The sequence below is a fragment of the Pygocentrus nattereri genome, chromosome 28 (genome assembly GCF_015220715.1).
Source record: "Pygocentrus nattereri isolate fPygNat1 chromosome 28, fPygNat1.pri, whole genome shotgun sequence".
In the NCBI taxonomy this organism is placed as follows: domain Eukaryota; kingdom Metazoa; phylum Chordata; class Actinopteri; order Characiformes; family Serrasalmidae; genus Pygocentrus; species Pygocentrus nattereri.
The window spans coordinates 23801295-23822700 of NC_051238.1; the positions used below are offsets into that span (position 1 = coordinate 23801295).

General features: G+C 39.3%; 1 protein-coding gene across 3 annotated transcripts in view; it reads left to right on the plus strand.

Annotated features, from left to right (window-relative positions):
* Nucleotides 1–4695: 4695 nt before the first annotated feature.
* The window catches only part of ccser1 (coiled-coil serine-rich protein 1), a 106241-nt gene continuing 89530 nt past the window's right edge, over nucleotides 4696–21406 (plus strand). For 2 of the 3 annotated variants that reach the window (XM_017710220.2, XM_037535952.1), the window contains exons 1-3: nucleotides 4696–4827; nucleotides 6547–7716; nucleotides 11385–11569. In XM_017710220.2, the coding sequence (XP_017565709.2) occupies nucleotides 6573–7716; nucleotides 11385–11569 (1329 nt within the window). In that variant the 5' untranslated portion in view covers nucleotides 4696–4827; nucleotides 6547–6572. Of the gene's footprint in view, nucleotides 4828–5113; nucleotides 5181–6546; nucleotides 7717–11384; nucleotides 11570–21406 lie in introns of those variants that run through there. The other variant, XM_037535951.1, reaches the window with a different exon arrangement.

A 21406-nucleotide genomic window follows, 5' to 3' on the forward strand; every position in this document is an offset into this window, starting at 1 on the left:
TCCAGTCAAAACAGTTTGTCTTAAAATGTCATGTAAGTATTTACTTGCGTTGGGTTGTTACACAAATAGATACATAGACCTCATACTACTACGATTGGGATGTTATTGAACTCAGCATTAAATAGCTTTTGCATTAAGAATGTAACTTTTTTTTACTGCAGAGTAGCATTTGAATCACACCTGTGCTGCTAAGTCTTTAAATAGGGCACAGTTCCAATCAGAGCTACCTTAACGCTGATTGAAAATGTGAGGGGGTTATTATGCACTACCGTCGCCAATACGAACATGGCAGAATTAACTGGAAAAAATGGCCTTAGTGAATGACCAGACTTGTTGTAGGGGCAACAAGGTTACTGGCTACAAAGGGACTTGGTTGTTTTCTCACCTGGAATAGTGGTAGATGTAGTGTGGTTGCTGTGTGATTCCTCAGGTACTCGCCCAGTGGGCTTTTTGCTACCTACCTCTTCTGTGACCTTTAATATTTCATATGATTTCAAACACTGCTCTTATGCTTTTATTCTTTTGAGGAGGTGGCAGAGTCTGTGCCTGTCTATTTTTTTTTTAAACGTGATCACTGAAGCTCCAAGGGTTTCTTCTCCTTTTTCGTTAAAGCTGGAAACCTAAGAGTTCTCAAATCAAAAGTTTTTTTTTTTATTCCTTTATTTTAATTTTAGATATCGAGTTTCTTTGATTTTCCTTGCAGTCTTCACATTTTATAAAAAGTTTTCATTACTTTTTCTGAATCTCTTCACCCTCTAAATTAAATGGACTGTGTGTTGTGTCCTGAGAGTTAAATTCACTTGTGTTAATTCAAAGAATCATGTGACCATATTTCGGTGGTGATGTTGGAATGGAAATGGTGAAATCCATGGTATGCGCTCCCATTTTGTTTTTCTTTTGTAGACACATTGTTCACTAATTTTCACGTTTTCTTTGACAGTACACGGTTTTCTTTTTTCTTTTTCATTAGATTCGAGAATGAATCTATGCACATTAATTTACAGTTTCTGGGTGGTGTTTTTGCTACGCTACGTTAGTGTCACGATGGCTTGGGATCCACATAACCAAATGTTTTGTTAGTTTCTTGTACATGTTAAACTATTGGGTCTTTGGTGGAAAAGAAATATATATGTTTTTTTTGTTTTTTTTTCTGGTTGCTTTCAGTGTAGTCTTAATGGTAGAGTATTGAGGTAAGGTGAGTTGTCCTGGCTTATCAAACAGGACATTGTTGTCTTTCTAGTGGACATTTTAACGGATTTTTCAAGCTAGCACTTTATAGCATGTTAGCCACTTGGCTTGGTGCAGGTGTACGTAAATTGGTGTGCAATATAATTTCGCCCCTTGGGACGTACTGTACTCTAATAGATTGGGGAGTGATGTTCGCTCTTTGTGATTGTAACGCTTTAATGGAAATGAAAAGCTGTCTGTCACCTGTAACTGTACTGTTATTTTTTAATTTACCATGTGGGGTTTTGATATAAAATAAAGGTGTTTGAAATTGCCTCCAGTTCTGTTTATGATTTTGTATTTTTCCAACCTCTAAATTATATTATATTAATTAAAAAGGTACACAATATGGATGTATATGGGTTACATAGAGTAGCTATTTACTGAAGGCACAAACAATACAGTTCTAGATTTTGTTCTTCTATAGTTAGTGGTGGTAGGTGTGTGTGTGTGTGTGTGTGTGTGTGTGTGTGTTAGTGGTGGTAGTAGTTGTTAGTTAGTTTAGTAGTGTGTGTGTGTGTAGTAGTAGTAGTAGTAGTAGTAGTAGTAGTAGTAGTAGTAGTAGTAGTAGTAGTAGTAGTAGTAGTAGTAGTAGTAGTAGTAGTTTTCTAAGCTGCATCTCCCTCAGTGGTCATTGGGCAGAAGGCAGGACACACCCTAGACAGGTAGTCAGTCCATTGCAGGGTAGTTGTAGTTTAAAAAAAAAAAAAAAGTAAACCAAAATCCTGAACTATTAAAAGCCAAGAATAAGTCTCTGCACTTACTCCCTGTATTAAAGCTCCATGCTGCTTTGTTGTGTCTTTGATAACCACAATTACATGATTTGCCTTCTCAGTCATTCTAATTAGGCCACAGGCACTCTTCAGAAATGTGAGGAGACAGAGACCCCCTGTGACTGTCAGCAGTATTACAGCCTCAGAGAGCAGTCACAGTAGGCCGCACAGCAGAATATTAGGATAAGATTATGCAGAACGAATTGCTGATGGCTCATGTTCACATTTGCAATACAGGGCACATTTTGGTCACATCAGCTCAATATTTTAACAGCCTAAACACTGTAGCTCTATACATAAACCTAAAATATACATTATTATTATTATTTCACATTAAATAATATTATTTCCTTCAGTTATTCACTCGTAGAGACAGTGAGGAACCAACCTTTTTTGCATAAAGAGATGTATTATATCAATTGGTGGTGTTTTATATTAAAAGCAGTGTTACATAGCCTTTTCCCAACTTTGGAATTTAGGATTTGTGCTTTTCCAACCTCCAAAATGTTAAAAAAATCACAACATGCACATATGCTGTTTATATAGTGGCTATTGTTACTCAAAACACAAACACTACGGCTCTAGATCAGTTAGTTACTTAGTACTCCATTAGCAGTAATGATGGCATCTGTATCTGCTGCTACTGATAGCAATAGTAGTACAACCCCATTTTTAAAGAAGTTGGGAAAAACTGTGCAAAATGTAAGTAAAATAAAAAATGCTATGACCTGCAAATGATATAAACCTTATATTTAATTGATAATAGTAAAAAAAAACAACATATTAAATGCTGAAACTGAGGAATTCTTTGAAAAAATATATGCCTATTTTGAATTTGATGCCAGCAACGTGTTTTGAAATGTTCTGGACAGGATCATGTTTACCACTGCGTTGCATCATTTCTTCTTTTACATACACCCAAACAGAACAAAACTAATTCCATCTCCCTGCCTTCTTCCGAGTAAACGGCTGCCCACCTGTCCGGCCAGACAGGTGGATGACTGACTGTCGAGCTCTCCTGCTACCCGCTTTAGACCAGCTGCCCATGCTCCAGCTATTGCCACTTGCTTCAGACTAGCTGCCCACCCTACATTGAAGTTTAATGGACTCCTAACTATTACTACTATTAATAATAATACCGTCATCATCATTGCTTATATTATAAATAAAAATGACTATATCAGTACACATGAGCATAACAGCAGACCTATGTGATGTATACGGTCCTTCTTCTGTCATAATTTGTAGGTTGCTTGACCAACCAGAGGAGGATGGGTCCCCCCTTGTGAGCCTTGGTTCCTCCCAAGGTTCTCCTTGCCTCTGTCAGCCCTGGCTTGCTCACCTGGGGTGTTTTACATTTCATGTTAAAACTTTGTCTTTACTGGAATTCTGTGAAGCTGCTTTGTGTCAACATCAGTTGTAAAAAGCGCTACAAATAAATTTGATTTGATTCTTTTAACAACACTCTATATGTGTCTGAGAACTGCTGTAGTGTTGAAATGTATTTTTTCCATTCTTGTTGATGGAGGGTATAGGATTTTAGCTGCTCAACAGTTCAGAGTCTTCTTTGTCGGATCTTTGACAGGTGACAGATCTGGACTACATGCAGGTCAGTTTGGCAACCAGGCTCTTTTACTATGGAGCCATGCTGTTGCATGACATGTAGAATGTGGTTTGGCATTGTCTTGCTGAAATTAGCAAGGCCTCGTAGGACTTCTGAAAGATTCAGTCTCATTTTATACCCAGTCATGTTACTGACCTGTTGCCAATTAACCCCCAAGTGTTTTTTTTTAGCATTGCACAGCTTAACCAGTCCTTTGTTGCCCCGTTCCAACTTTTTAAAATGTGCTGCGGGCATCAAATTCAAAACGGGCATGTTTTTCAAAAACAATAATATTTCTCAGTTTCAACGTCTGTCACATTGAAAGAGAAAAGGCTCTTTTGTTGAGTTACTCTTAATGAGCTACATCACACCAACGGTCATAGACCACACACTGATCGGTATCTCACAATGAGACTTAATAGTGACTTAATAGTTATTAATTCTGACTTAATAGTTTACTACATACAATAGTTTACACATTTACTTAATAATTTACTACAAAGAAAGTCATAATTATGAGATGCTACAGCAATTATGAGATACCAAGTCATAGTTGAGATGTTAAATCATAATTATGGAAAATTATATATATATATATATATATATATATATATATATATATATATATATATATATATATATATGTGTGTGTGTGTGTGTGTGTGTGTGTGTGTGTGTGTTTCCAGTGGTGTAGATGGGCTTCCACATACTGAAATGGCATGTACGTCACATTTAAGGAGTACATTCCCCATATCCATTTTAAGTGAAATGAAACAGTATATGAAATACTAAAAGACATGTTTTCATACATTTTCTAAACACACTTCGTATTTATTTTCCGCATGGGAATGTTTAGCTCTAAGAGAATGATTTAAATATGTCCTGGAAACAAAAAGGTCCGGCGATTCCTCAGAAACTGGGCGTACCTGGACGTGTTATGCAGCATTGTGCGTTATTTCTCTATTAATAAGCGAAGTTTGGTGAAGTGACCTGTCCTATTGTTCCGACTCTACCTGGGCCGCGATGGCGGCGCGTGACGACAGCGGCGGTAAGACGGAAGAGCAGAGCGGAGCCTCCACGTCACTCGAGGTGCGCTGGCTCGAGCGGCAGCGGATCAGCGGAGTGAGTGAGTCTGACAGCCCGACATGCTGTGGTAATCCTCAGCCTCGTAAACAAGTCGAGAGCCAGCGGAGGAGCGGAGGGTCCGGGCCGAGGATTCTGCAGGTACCGTGTTTCTCCTCCCGAGTCTCGGGGAGGCTGTTGACCTAGCGCGGTTACTGCTAGGTTAGCTAGTCCGGCGTCTCCGTGGTAGCAGGCGGCTCGAGCGTTAGCCTGGGCTGCTACTCCTCCCCAACAGAAACGACCGACGCCTTCTTTTATTAAATTACTGCTCCTGTGGGATGAAATTAAGGGTATCCGTTTGTAATTTCCTCTCATTTCTGTGTCATGCGCTCGTCAAGCTCAATGCGGTGCAGTTAAAAATAATACCCGAGCTGTCTGTCACTCTGAAGCCGTCTTGTTTTGATGCCTCCTCTGCTTAATGAGGCGGCTCTGCTTTGGCAACATTGGGATGCCAGGTAAGATGTCGTTATGGAAATGGCTCCAGGTTTGTGAATGGTTTTCGTACAAACGTTGGTTCTGTCAGCCTAATTGGCCTAAGGCACTGAGCTGGAGCTCAGCAGGTCTAATTTGGTCCGTGTCTCTACACCTGCTTGCTGTCAGGTGTCTGTCAGATGAACGTACCCTGAATAGAGAATCATGCTCCGTGTGAGGGAACCTGGCTGTCGCTCAGGTGGTGGTGGGGAAGCAGCCCTCAGTGACCTTGCTTGCATTCACCGTCTGAATTTTCAACAGTGCATTTTCTGTGCGTGAAACTGACAGTAAGGCATGTGCTGCTGTTGACGGTCTGACCACATGCGTTCCATTGTTAGGTGTAAAGCTGGGTGTATCTCCAACTTTCAGTGTTGTGTAGAAGGGCGTGAGTCTAATTACAAGCATATTTTTTTAGTGCGTAAGGTGGTCCTACGCCAGTGAGAATATTGTCCCTTAATCGTAGTTATGTTTGCAATGAAGTGCCGCTCCTTGTGCTTTTATTCAACGGCCGACAGCTCTTTGTCTTAGAAAGCCAGAGTCCTGATGCACCTGATTCAACTCAACAGACACCTGGTTTAGTTTTGTATTTGAGCAGAGAACATATACTCTGCTAGATTCTGCCCAGAGGTTTGCCCACCTGAAATGACCTGAAATTATCTTACCTTTATGACACAATCTTCATCCAATTAGAGAACAGACATTTATATTTAAAAATATAGCGAGGAGGGTCTGGGTTCGATTCCCCGGCCGGGCGACCGGGTCCTCTCTGTGTGGAGTCTGCATGTTCTCCCCGTGTTTGCGTGGGTTTCCTCCAGGTTCTCTGGTTTCCTCCCACAGTCCAAAGACATGCAGTCAGGCCAATTGGACGTGCTAAATTGCCCCTAGGTGTGAGTGACTGTCTGTGTCTGTCTGTCTGCCCTGCGATGGACTGGCGACCTGTTCAGGGTGTATCCTGCCTTCTGCCCGATAACCGCTGGGATAGGCTCCAGCACCCCCCCGCGACCCTGAGGGAGAAGCAGCTTAGAAAATGTATGGATGGATGGATGGATTTAAGTTTGTGTTTCTTGAGTATTTTAGTAACAATGTATAATATAATGTAATGAAATACAAGGGAAGTACGCAATTTGAAACCTACTTGCTGCCTTCATATGTATATTTTTTTTGCACAAATATTCCATTTTGGCCCCCCAAGACAAAACGTTTGTCCACCCATGCTCTAGGCTTTTAGCTAGAGCTGATGAACCCTGACCTGAAGTTTATTCTGTTGAGTAAACCAAAGTGCCACGTATAGCAGAGTCCTTTGAATTGTTTTCCTTTGAATTGAACATGCACCTGTTTTCTTTTCCTCAGATTGTCGACTTTGATGCTGATCCTTGATGGGCGAATCAGGGCCACGCCGCTCTACCCTGGTCTCCAGGTTACCCATCTTCAGGCGGAGTGTGAGCAAGAGGCAAGAATCTCTTCCATCCTCTCCATCCTCTGGAGGTGTGGGCAATGGCGTCCACACCTCTTCCCCCTCCAGCACCAACTCAAGCTCCAGCAGCACGGGCAAGCGCCGCAGCCTGTTCCGGACGCCCTCCATTAGCTTCCACAGCAAGAGGAGCAGCGAGACGCGCATTGACCCCGGCCACCTCAATCTGGATGACCGCAGTCAAACGTCTGAGCTCGGCTTCAATGAAAGCTGCAACTCTAAGGCGCGACATTCCTTTGGTTTTGGAGGGCACAAGAAGAAAATCAGCCGCTCCCAGACAGAGGACTTTGAGAAAGCCTCCACCAACCGCAATGTGTTCATCAACTGCATCAGCTCAGGGACTAATGAGGGGGATGATTCAGGTTTCCTAGATGAAACCAGCAGCAAGAGATCCTCCAGGCACAAGAAGCAGCTGCTGCCCAAGTCCTTTTCAGCTCACCATCGATTTTCCAAGAATTCCCACAGTGCAATAGAACAAGGTAAAAGCCAAGATGCTGCAGTAGAGCCCCCGAAGACAGGTACCCCTGGTTCCTGGCCTGGAGAACTCGGGGAGAGCTCTCTACAGTCACCCATGATCTCTGAGGATCGCACAACTGCCATCACGCCGTCAGACTTCGTCCATGTCACTGAGGACTCTGTCTCAGAAGTGGACGCGCTGCCTGCACCTAGTCCAGCTGCTCCGAGTCCAGGTGCACCACCTGAAAATTTTAGCCAGGTTGTGTCTACCTCACACATTTGTTTGAGCCCACCTGAGCCTGCTCCGGAGAAGCCTGTACTGCCAGATACTAGCCAAGCAGCCAACACGCAGTGTGAGAGCACCACAGTTCACACAACACCAGCAACATTGAAGGCTGTGGAGAATCTCCAGCCTGATCCATCAGAAGCCAGCGAAAGTGAGCCAGCACCGGATCTGAGCGAGGAGAGCAGCTCCAACCCAGAGCCCAGAGAGAGGAGACCTCGAAACACAGTCCTCATCCAACAACTGGGAAAATCAGCAGGCCTAGCCAAACTGGAGAGCAGGCCAAGCCACCTGAGGAAACCCCACACAGGTATGATCTGAGTCTGTTACAATGTACACAGGGTGTGTACATTTATGTGCATTTTTAAATCTTCTTTATCAAAGTCCACAAAGTATAACCGTGTCTCTTTCTACAAATCCATATTTCCGCTTAAAGCATTACTTTTATTCAAGTGTACAGTTTTTTCCATTACCTCAAAATTAGTTGACAGACCTACAGCAGCTATGAAGCTAATGTAGGTTTAAAAAACACTCTAGGCAATTAATTAATTAATTAGCTAACAATGTAAGTCAAATAGACATGCTTGTGTATTTTGACACTGTTTGACATACTGTGAACTATAACACTGGACAAAAGTACACAGAAAATTCAGGCTTCAGTTGGCCACTCCTACTTTATTTGACCATGTTATACAGTGTCAGAAACCACAAGCAACATTTGTTTTGGGCTGCCCAGAAGTTACCCAAAAATGAGATCAATCATATGTTCATACAACATATACTATATATAACTTTATACAATATATGTATGTATAACTTCTTTCATTTTCATTTTTTTAAAATTTTGTTATCGACCTACTTGTGTAACAAAATATAGTGCGATATTCTCACATTTGTTTGTATATTGTTTTGTCTTTGGCCCTCAATCCGCCACAAACATTACGCCTAGGTCCACCTAGACAATAAGCAGCCCATGCAGTTAAGATCAGGTGATCTCAGAGTAAGCCCAGCCACCCTCATGCCCTTTCGCGTGCATTCATGTCTGATCTTTAAACCAGTTTCAACTCAGAAACATTGCAACCGTCTCAGTCACACCAACAGGATCTGATTAATTCTGCTTAATCTGTTGGACAGTCCAACATAAAACGCTAACTTCATTACTGATAACCCGAGGCTGTAGTTTGAGTGAACATTTTTATTGACTACAAAGAATTGTACTGTCGGTGGAATAAGATGATTAAGGTGAAAACATTTTGACTGGCATGTTTTTTTTGTTTTGCGTTATTGACCGTTAGACTGCAAATCAAACTTGATTAGGTGATGAATTGTGTTCCTTGTAGTTGGAGCTCATGACAACAATCAAAATTATGTCAAAACGATGGGGGGCAGTGATTCCCTCACTTAGTGTAACAGATTTACAAGCTGGTTTAGATGTTTGAAGTCCATTGCCCCAGTTTTAGGAGACTGTTTTCTTTTGTTTACTTTCTCAGATTTTTTTTTTGTCTACAAGAACAAAGGCACAGAGGGTTGTTCTTTTGTGGGATATTGCATCAGGTTGGGTTTTACCAACTCCTTTTAGCTTCTCAAAAACAGTATTGCTTCGGCTCACTGAAAACATCCATTTAGATGCTGCACTGTTTTGCTGCTTTCTTCCCCTTGTGGCCTACAATTTCCCAACTTTTATATCCTACCATTTCAGAGCCTTCGCTCCAGAATGCCTGTGGCTAAGAGGTTTTGTGCAGCCAAAGTGTGTTGTTCCCCTGTATTGAATTTCCTCCAGTGGCGATGTGATGGAGGCTTTCACTGTGCCGTTCTCTTTTTCCTCATGTGTGAACCCTATACACATTTACATTTGTGAGGAGAAAGATGATACTTGAACTCTCTTGTCAGGAGCTGGGGCTTGTCAGAACTTGTCATCACAGTAGAATGATGCAAGAGTTTGATGTTCCCGTCATAACAATTTGGCATCTTCGTGCCTTTATGTACAGGGATGAAGGGATGATTCAATTAAACAATTAAATTATCTAGACTTCAAAGCAAAATGTTTAGGATACTAAGCTGACGAGTGAATGTTAAGCATATACCTGGATGTAGTTTCACAATATGCTCAGCCGTGGGTGCACATATTAAATTAACAGAGGTAGGAGGTGAGGACAGACCTACTTTTGGTGTAGGCTTGCCTAACCAGTAATAATAGGCTATTGTATAATCAACTGAGAAGATTGCACTGACCCTGCATATGTTGCTGAAACACATACAAGGTAGACTCAGAAGTGGGCAATAAGAAGATATTAAAACATGGTGATAAACTTCATTATTGTGAAAAAACACTGTTAAAGCATAGTCCATTGTGTCTATGTGTTAAAATATTGTGACTGTGTTTTGTATATCATGAAAACTTTAATTATAGTCGTACCATTTCTTTGCCATATGGCCCCAGGCACACTGTCCAAAAGTTTGTAGACACCTGCTCAGCCAACATTTCTTCTGATATTACAGGTATTACTGCAGCAAAGGTGGGAGCTTTTACTCTAAGAAGGCTTTACACTAGATATTGAGGAATTGATTGTTCAGCCACTAGAGCATTAGTGAGGTCAGGTACTGATGTTGGATGATTAGTTCTGGGTCACAGACACCAACTCATCCCAAAGGTTTGATGGAGCACCATCACTTCAGAGAATGCATTGTCACTCTGCTGCCCAATGATGTAGGCTTTATACCTTTCTGTCTAACATTTGGCATCAGGTATGGTGCAGCTGCTCCAAAGGATCGTATTGTGTTGATAGTGCTTCTCTATGCAGATTGAATGCCTGTGTCAGCAGTGGGTGCACCTGAAAGTGTCCATAAATTAGAAGGGGTGTTAGATATCTTTGGGATATATAGAGTCTATTTAGCCTACTTTAAAACATTAAGATATTGTATTATCATTCTGTCAAATTCAGGGCCCTATATTAGAATTTATATTTGTTCTTGCATTATAAGTGTCCTTATTTTGTGATTTTGATATTTTAAAATATATATATTAAAAAAAAAAAAAAAAAAAAAAAATATATATATATATATATATATATATATATATATATATATATATATATATATATATATATAAATATATATATATATATATATATATATATATATATATATATTTTTTTTTTTTTTTTTTTTCTTTTTCACAGTGGCCATGTGTTTACGGGATGTGCTCTGTTTGTACTGCTGTTGTTTTTAGCTGTTACATATGTGGAAGTTTGGTTATGTTATTCTAAGAATTTACAATATAGCCAGTATTTCTAAGCTAACTGCACTTTTTTTCAGAATTTTATTTTTGGGGTGTTTGGTGGAACAAAATGATTATTTCAGTAATTACAGTACTGCCTGCCTGATACTGAACTTAAGTGGGTCATTCCCATGAACTTGAAAATGAAGCAATGCCTGCTTGAATAATTGAAAACAAAAAATTAAATAAGTGATAATAACTTAATTGATTTTAAATTGAAATTTAGTAATATTTTAGTTGAAGTGGCAATTTATTTCATTACCACAACAGACTAAAATTTTAAGTTAAATTTGTGTGTCTTTTCGTAATTTGTATACTGTTGTAAGATATTTTAAAACAAAATATTATAGCATAAAATTTATATAGAACAAGATTTTTTTTATTTTGCAATTTTTCACTTTTTTGATATTTTTTGCAACACATTGACTGGTATTGAGATTATTATTTTTACTTGTCCCACACAACATTTAGTAGTTTTCGTTGGCTTCCTTGCAAAGGAAACCACTGAGTATTAGAAAATTAAAAGTGAAACAAAGTTATTTATTCTAGTTAAAAAAACAGATATGTGGACACATAGTGATAATGATTTATATAAAATATGTAATTGCATAATTTAACTCATGAAAATGACCCAAATACCCACCTTTAACATGTTTTCTTCTTGTAAATGATCTAATCTCAGTGTGTTACACCTTCCTTAGTGTCCATGTGCAGTAGTGGCAGCCCATACCATGAGGTGAAGCGAATGGAGAGGCGGCTCCGCTCGGCCTCGGAGGGTGCTGGAGGACCCAGGCTTCACCTCAACCTCAGAGAGCCTCACTGCATGGAGGCCAGTACCCTGGCCAAACAGAGAACCAACTCCTCGTCCTCCAAGCTGGGCAGCATGGTAAGATTTTAATGTATCAATTGATCACTCAATCAATTTACCACAAATCTGGTGCAACTGAACTAAGCCGGGAAGAATAAGCTCTTCCGCAAGGGCATGCCCAGCCCTGTTCTTACTACCTAGAACCATCTTTAAGTAAAGCAGCCTTGTTTGAGCTGAAGCAAAAGCGCATACCACGTGCACTTCAGCTTTCTAGGAGAAGGCATCCCCACCTCTGGTATAGACTTAGCTAGCTTAGTCCTTCACTCCATCCTTTAAAAGATTAGATTCTCACCCAGGGATAAAATCACAGCGCTTAATTGAATGGACAAATCCTCTCACGCAGGGTAGCTCAGCAACTCACCAGTGCCTGCTTGCTGCTGGAGTCTGCTCTTGTGGTATATGTAAAAAAAGGTCCTCCTTTTTCCGGCACTTCTGTGACAGATCTCTTACTTCAGCACCTTGGCTGATTAAGCACAGGTCTCCTTTCCTTGACCAACCAATGCATGAAGGCCTGCATGTACATGACTTTTGTTTATGTCCCTGATCACTTTGCTGTAATTACACGTTGGCTATTGTATGAGAAATTGTGAAGAATATTTTTTTTATGTCTGAGGTCAGCTCAGCCTCTTCTGTGCAGGCGTAGTGTTGACTCAACTCTGGCATTAGTTGGTTGCTCATTTTAGTGAAGATTTCAGTAGTTTAGATTAGGTTAGATTTACCTTGTATGAAGTAGTTTAGTGTTAAATCTTAGTGTTAAATCTTTAAGGTAAGAACACAAATCTGAAAACATTCTTTTCCACAAAATAGTCCTTGTTGCCAAGCAGGTTCATTTTATTTGTCAAATTCTCTGTTGTTCAGGAAGTTACTTTTCTTTTTTGGATATTTGCTTTCTGTCTAGTTCATGTTTGCAGTGTGTAAGGTCCCCTTTGTAATTTTAAGAGGGGCCGAACAGAACAAAAATGATCCCGTTCCTAGAAGCTGTGTCAAGTTTATAAGACATTCTTGTATAGTAGAGTACCAGTACTTCAGAAGCGTGAAATAACACTTTTAATCCAAGCTTAAGTATCATCTCACACGGTGATGCCATTGTGATATTGATTAACCCCCCCCCCCATCCAGCATTACTAAACAATGATCAAATCCATTATCATAACTGTCCTGAAATGTAACCAGGAACACTGTACACTCACCGGGCACTTAATTAAGTGTATATCCTCATTATATCTACGCTCATATATTCATACTGTCCTTATTTCTACTTATATATTTACCTTATAACTGTACTTCTGTGCTCATATTACTATACTCATATACTTATATCTGTCCTGTATTGGCACTCATACACTCATATATACCTTATATATACATCCATATGCTCATACCTACACACGTTTATACATATCTTATTTTTGAACTTGTTTACTCATATCTCTTGCATATGTACACAGATATGGTTGCTGTCAAAAATTCTCCAGTTTTGTCTATTGTGTTTTTTTTTTTTTTATCTACATCATTTAAACCTGGCAACATACTTTACATTATTTTGTACATTTTGTGTAAATTGTATAATGAATAGACCAATAGAAATGCTCCAAATTCTACAAATTCTATTTACATGAAAAGTGAAGGATGCTATCGACTGTCTTGAAGATGCATTTTATAACAGCAGCTATATACTCCTACACTATATGGCCAAAAGTATGTGGACACCCCTTACAATTTTGAGTTCAGATGTTTCAGCCACAGCCAATAGGTGTATAAGATCAAGCGCATAGCCATGCAATTACCACAGAGCTCAGTGACTTTAATCGTGGCACTCTCATAGGGTGCCACCTTTGCCACAAGTCAAGTTGTGAAATTTCTCCCCTGCTAAATCCGACCCAGGCAGCTGTAAGTGCTATTATTGTGAAATGAAAGGTTCCAAAAGCAACAATAACTCAGCCTAAAAATGATAGGCCATGCAAACTCACAGAGCAGGGATCCTGAGTGCTGAAGTTAGTTGTGTGTAAAAAATCTTCTGTTGCATCAGTCACTAGAGTTTCAAACTGCCTCTGGAGGCAACATCAGCTCAAGAACTGTGTCTGGAGCTTTATAAAATGGTTTCCATGGCTAAGCAGTTGTACACAAGTCTAAGATCACTATATGCAGTGCCAAGCACCAAATGGAGTGGTGTCTGCATACTATTACCTTATAGTGTATCTACCTTATATCCAGTCATGCTGGTATATTTCATGTACTCACATACATATATCGCTGCTGTCGGAAGAAAACCTCGTATCTCCATTTTTGTCATTTTTCAGTTTTTGACATATTTTCAAAGGACCTGTTGTTCTTTACATTGTGTGTAAATTTCATGATGAACGGATCAAAAGAAATGACCCAAAATGAATTGGAAAGACGTCTGGTTCCATTGACTTACATTAAAACTGCGGTAGGTTTTTTCTCCTGTAAAGTTAACATTTTGGAGATACGAGGTTTTGTTCCGACAACAGCGATATGGTACTGCTCAGCGGTTACTGCTCAACTGAGAATAGTCCATCAAACAAAAATAGTCTACCAACAGAAACTGACCACTGGTTAAGGACCGTAGGATAACTGGCACAAACTGTGCAGCAACAGATGAGCTGTCATCTCCGACTTTACATCTACAAGGTATGTTCTCTTTAACAAACGATGACCTCTTTCACTTTTAGAATGGTCATTTATTCACTGCCTTAAAACTTGTTTTACATGTATGTTTGAGGATACACACAAAATACTTCAGCCTCACATTTAAACCAAATATTCCGGCATATCTGCTGTTGTCAGTTAGCATTGGAGTCTCAGACTCTGAGCCGTTTTATGGTTTCTGGCAAAATGCTCAGCTCTGTAATGTAGCTGTCAACCATTGTCAAGAAAACTGTAAGACATGAGCTACTCAGTACTGCTCACTATATGCAATGCAAGATAATTTATTGGTGCCTCCTGACTCTTTAATGAGCATTTTATTGCCTCTAACAAAACTCTCCATAACAGTTACCAGCAGCATTTAGAATTTCAAGCATAATATTAACACACATCACCATAACATTAGCAACACCTCTGGTAGTAACATGTCACTAAAGTTATCTTAGCAGTTCTCATTTTGGAGATGCCGTCTCCTGTATTATTTTTATCTTATACTTATCTTATTAAATATTAAACAAATCCCTGAAGATGATGAGCTCCAGTTTTAATTTTTTTTATTGATTAATGCTGATTATCTTGCTCTTTTTTTCCTTTGGAGGAGTCACTCACCAGAACAGAAACTTTATCATTTTAAAACAAATCCAATTTGGCAACCCTGGCAGCAGGTGCACCACAGCATAATCAATGAAAACTAAATAACAGCGTCTTTTGTATGAGTGTACACGCTCTGTCCTGATCATAACTTTGTTTGACCTGAAGAGCTCCCATAATGTTTAAATCTCACATATAGATGGACGAAAATGTAACTAATAGAGATGACATTCAAAAAGAGATGGAAAGAGTTGGTTTTCTACAAGGTTGTCTTTGTTTTGTGAGTGGGGTGATGGTATCCCTTCGCATCCCACCTCCAATCCAGTGGTGGAGAGTAACTAAGTAAATGTAACTTGTTACTGTACTTAAGTAGTTTTTTTTTCATCTTTCTGTACTTTACTGAAGTATTTCCATTTTTGTTGACTTTATACTTTCACTCCAATACATTTCAAAGTCAGATATCTTACTTTTTATTCCACTACATTATGAGATCTGTCGTTCCCTTTGTTCAGTGGTATGCATAAAAGTGTAACCTATCAAAACAAAAGAAGTGTGAAGCAAGAACACCAATCAGGGCACAGTGCGCACTTTGTTTTGAGGTTGTTTGAGCTTGTTGGACATACTGACCCAGTGCAAGCTTACAGTTCAACGTCACTGCAGCAGCATAAAATTTTGGGCGTATATATTCCAACATAAATGATGGAACTCACCTAACTTTGTGTAAATAGACCACAATATAGAAATATGTACACATACGCAGTTGGGACTGACGTGTGTTTGTATAAATTCAGAAAAAAGACACGATTTCATTTTATAGTAAATTTGTTATTGACATTAGCGTCAGACTAATTAATGACATTATATTAAAAGATTGGTTTACCAATCTTGTCAAGAGTGACACTGGAGTACTTTCACCTAAAATGAGTAAATGAAGCAAGAGTCTGGTTACAAAAATAATAACAGGACATCAGAGTCATAATTAATCTTTTAGTACTTTTACTTTTGATACTTGAGTACATTTAAAGGCAAATACTTTGTACTTTTACTCAAGTGGAGGTCTAAAGAGAGGAACTTCTACTTTTACTGGAGTAATATTTTACCCTGGGTATCTACTTTAACTCAAGTACATGACTTGTGGACTTCGTCCACCATTGCTCAAATCAAGCCTTGTGGTACTAATAAAGTGACCATTGACCATTGCAGTCAGTTTAATGACTTAACTCTCTTTGTTTCAAGGCTAACTATACTGCTTTGTCAAAACACAGGCTGACAAACACCTGATGAACTCCACTAAAAATAGTTCCGCTTCTGTTACTGGATTTTATCTTGTGGTAAGTGATGCATGTTACATGAGAGAACCCTAGGCTTATAAATTGTCATGCAGCTCAGCTGAACTCGCTAAGCCATAGTGCACTTCGTGAAGAACTGAAGAAAGCTTATATGCACCAAGCGCTCTTATCATGATTAAAAAAAAAGTCTGTTGTAGTTTAAAGGAAAACAGCACATGGTGAAATATGAGATTTGTGTTGTTTTTTTTTTTCTCCCCCCCTTTAATTTTGCCACAAAGAGCATCATAAATAGTCCACCGGTACTCCAGTACTCTCAATAGAGCCTGGAAATGCAGTAGAAATCTACAAATTCATCCAAAGAGGTGCATAAAACCAGGCAGGAAGTAAAATATACAGGTCTGGCATTGTTTTGGCATTGCAGTATATTTATCACTGCTGCTTATATTAATTAGCAGCAGTGTAATGCGATCAATACAGTTACCCCACAGCAATATGAGAGAGAGATTTGCAGCCTTTACGGCTCGTTCATGTCCAAGTTTTAAAAAGTAGCTTAATGTTCCTGCACCATAATGGAAGAATCCACTGCATTGCGACTTTTTTCAAGAGGAAATTCCATGCTGTATTATTCTTAGAAGAAACTGACGGAGGATTTTAGATTTTTCTTGAGAAATAAAGACACGGCTCGTTAAGTTATAACAAATGATTCTACATAATGCTATGGCCATTCCTTTCCTTTCTTCACATGCACTGTAATTTCATTTGTGCACAATTTTAGGGCTATCAAATGTTTAAAATAATCTCAAACGGCGTTATTGAACAGAATAAATAATTCATAGCTTAATCATGTTTATCGTATTTGCATTTACATTTACATTTATGGCATTTGGCTGACGCTCTTATCCAGAGCGACTTACAATTTGATCATTTTACACAGGTAGGCGAAGGTGGTGTTAGGAGTCTTGCCCAAGGACTCTTATTGGTATAGTGTAGGGTGTTTACCCAGGTGGGGATTGAACCCCAGTCTACAGTGTAGAAGGCAGAGGTGTTAACCACTACACTAACCAACCACCTATTTGCGCTATATTGACCCTTAAATACTTTTTTCTTGCGTTTTGTTCAACAGTACAGTTAAAGTTTGTAATGTTTATATATATATATATATATAATGTATATATATATATATTACATTACATTACAAACTTTAACTGTACTGTTGAACATTATATTTATATAACAAAGTGAAAAAATACGCGTCAGAATGTATTTCTTACTTTCAATCAATGAATTGCATTATTTTCATAGGGTCATTTGAGGGTCATGTGAATGCACGTTGTACACGGTCAATGTTTCCAGCTCTGTGTTTAAGCCCTCTTGCTCTCTTTATACAGCTCATGGATTCTTGTTAAAGTGGAAGCTCTCAAAGGGAATTATTTTGTTGGCTGACTGCTCAGTGATTTATCTGTAGAATCCTATGAACTTTCTAGTGTACTCTGCTGAAGATGCTGAAGTTGTTGGTTTAAAAGCCTTTTAAAAAACGGCATTTGGGCGAGCAAGTTAAAATCACGGTAAACTCATAGCAGCACAGCTCGAGAGTAGGTGGGCATTAGTCTGGGTCAAGCTTGGAAAATATGTTAACAGCATTTTTAGTGTTAATTATTTATCATGTTAGTGCTGACATTCTTATTTATTTATTTTATTTATTTATTTTGATGTCAACAGGTGGTGTCGCTGGCTGTCATGAAAGAATCTTACCATAAATTCATTCCTCTTCTCATACATTTATAGATTAAAAACTTTTTATAGGTAACACCATGGTCGTTCTGCCTGTACGCTCCTCTAAGTATACTGAATGTATTGTTAATGGCATCATAATATACTTATTGCTGCTGCCGGAAGAAAACCTTGTATCTCCAAAATAGCAACTTTACAGGAGAAGGAAAAACATGCTTCACTTTCAATGTAAGTCAATGGAACCAGAATTTTTCCCATGTCATTTTGGGTCATTTCTTTTAGGCCATTCATCGTAAAATGTACAAAAATGTAGAGTAACAGATACTTTCAAATTATGTCAAAAACTGACAATGACAAAAACGGAGATACAAGGTTTTCTTCCGACAGCAACGATATGCTGTCAAGTACATTTGCTGCACTGGCTGCAGCGTTTCTGAAAACGTACTAAAATCTCTCTGCATTTCTCCTTTAGCAAATGACGGATAAGTGTTCAGAGAATATCCAGTCAGTCCTCTTCTGTATGAAGCATGTTGAGAATACTGTAGTATTGTCTTCAGTGCTATTTAGGATGATTCATACTGGGTTCTTCATGCCTCCGTTTTCTCACCCTGAATATTGAACACCTGTCTAGTTTGCCTGTAGGCTAATGTTTTCCATGAGAGCTAAGCAAACGTCTGCATCCTGTGCTATTGTTCTGTAGCAGAAGAGGAAGGGCTAGTTCTGATTTGTGCAACGGCCTAGACACAATAGACAGTGTGCACCTGGTTTATACAAGAAACTTTACATAGTTGCTTTTAGTTTGTATAAGTCAGGTCTAACTGAATTTTGTAGTATTCATTGTCAGAGTGCATTTTATAGGCTTAACTAATATTTAAAGAAGAGATCTTCATGAATATAATGATTCATTCATGACATTTATTCATTATTGATTATGTAACGTCACTGTCAATAAGACTAGTCCAACAAAGACAGATGGTACATAGTGTCATTTTGTGGATTGAAAATGACAGACACTGCACAGATCATTTCCATTCATTCTTACCAACCATTTTTTAATGCTTTTAAAAATTGTTTCTCCTGGATTTGTTGGGATTTTTAAGGGTTAAACCTGCAGCCGTAGGAAAAGCCTGGTGCAGCATGTCTGGTGTGAGGACACAGAAGCTTTTAAAGCTTCATGAGCAGCCAGTTCCAGTTATTTTTTGATGATATACCAGATATGGATGAGGAGCGTGGACCCACATTCTGATTCCACCACTAGAAAAGGACTTGTGGAAGAAAATCCCATCCTGCCCTGCTGAATCCATTGCACAGCCACTGCAATCAGTCTTCAGCCAGAGGCTCAGGTCAGAGTTCAGAGAGTGAAGGCAGAAATGATGGTATTATTTGCTAGCTTAGAAAACAGCCATCTGTGAAGACTTCGGGGAGGACTTTTTGTGTGAATACATTAGATATTGTTTGCAGCTTGTTTGTTTAAGACACTTTTTTTTTTTTTTTTGCTAAATCATGTTTATAAACATTTGTATCTGCTAAATGTTAAGTTATGAAAAACAGAGCTGCTGTACTTTCAAACCAGTCTGCACTTTTCAGTCAGATCTTTAGAGCCACAGCAAAAATCTGACCACTTGGTTATGCAGCGATCTCCTTGGAAGTATCTGTCTAAGTGTAGATTCTGCAGATTTTGTTAATATATTCACTTGCTCCCTCGCTCACTCCCTCACTCTCTCCCTTGCTTATTCACTTGCTTACTCACTCTCTCCCTGGCTTACTCACTCTGTCCCTCGCTCACTCCCTCGCTTATTCACTTACTTACTCACTCACTGCCTCGCTTATTCACTTGCTTACTCACTCTCTCCCTCGCTTACTCACTCTCTCCCTCGCTTATTCACTCGCTTACTCACTCTCTCCCTCGCTTACTCACTCTCTCCCTCGCTTACTCACTCTCTCCCTCGCTTACTCACTCTCTCCCTCGCTTACTCACTCACTCCTTCGCTCACTCCCTCGCTTATTCACTCGCTTGCTCACTCACTTATTTGCTGACCACTTGGTTATGTAGCGATCACTTGGAAGTATCTGTCTAAGTGTAGATTCTGCAAATTTTGTTAATATATTCACTTGCTCCCTCGCTCACTCCCTCGCTTATTCACTTGCTTACTCACTCACTCCCTCGCTTATTCACTTGCTTACTCACTCACTCCCTCGCTTATTCACTTGCTTACTCACTCTCTCCCTCGCTTACTCACTCTCTCCCTCGCTTATTCACTTGCTTACTCACTCTCTCCCTCGCTTACTCACTCTCTCCCTCGCTTACTCACTCTCTCCCTCGCTTACTCACTCACTTATGTGCTGACCTACTTGCTTGCTTACTTGTTGATTGTAGTACCATGTGCCAGTAGTCAATTGCTCTGATATGCCTGTTTTAGAACCACAGTTGGCAGGAACCGGTTGACTGACTGCAGTGCATTTTGTACTCTATGCAAGTCTCCCTCTCACACTCTCTATTTATCTATCTATCTATCTATCTATCTATTGCTCTCTATCTCACAAAAATATAATACACATATATGCATATATATGGAGTGTGCATGCAAAACACTCTGGGTAGATTGAATGTTGAATAGTAATAAAGGTTAGCAAATATGTTCTTCATTCACAAACTGAAAATCTCTGTGCAAAGGAAATTGCTGACAGCTCTGTAATGATGCAAATAAGGAAATTCTGAATTTTCAGCCAGTTTATCTTAACTGTCCTGTATATGTAGTGGCTACAGCAGTGATTAGGATTACTTATGTCACCACCAAAGAACAGCACTCGATGAATGGATGTGAAGGAAAGGCGAACACTAAGTACAGTGACTAGTGATTACCCAGAACTTAGACTTTTCTGATACCGGTCCCACTCTGGAAACCTTCAGTGTCAGATGATACAGGTCCAGATTTTTTTTCTTTAAAAATTATTAAGCTGTTAGAAGCAGATGTCTGATATTCTAAGCTGCATAATTTGTCAGCATGTCTGGACTTTTTATACAGTTTTGTAAGTTACTGTGCAACAATATATAGTACTGAGGCTTGGATCATTGCTGGGCTTCTCTTTTTTTTTAATATTCAAGCCACTGTAGTGAAGTTTTGGGACCTGTGTTTGGCTCACAGTACAACTGAAGTATGAATGTTGACATTAGCAGATCATAACTTTTCCTGGTGTTTCTGTTTGTAGTTTGTTCTGTGCATTTTGTCTCTAATCCTCAGTAGATCTCCAGTTCACGCTGGGAAAGGAATTCAAAAGGAATTAGAGGAATTTGAAAGGTATTAGGTAGTTGCACTGGAATAAACATGCGCTGCAACCAGCACGCTAAACCAAACGGATGTCTGCTTGGCAGTGGAAGTATGAAGATTTGTACCACATATGCTTTGAATTCTCACTAGAGGAGAGTGTACTACTGTCTAATTGGTCCACAAGATCTCTGTTTCCCCATCTTTCCAGCTTGCTCAACTGGGCCACTTAACTAACCAGACACACACACAACACAGTCCCATGAAAACAGTGGAGCAGTAAGGAACGAATGAAAACAGCTTAGAGCCCA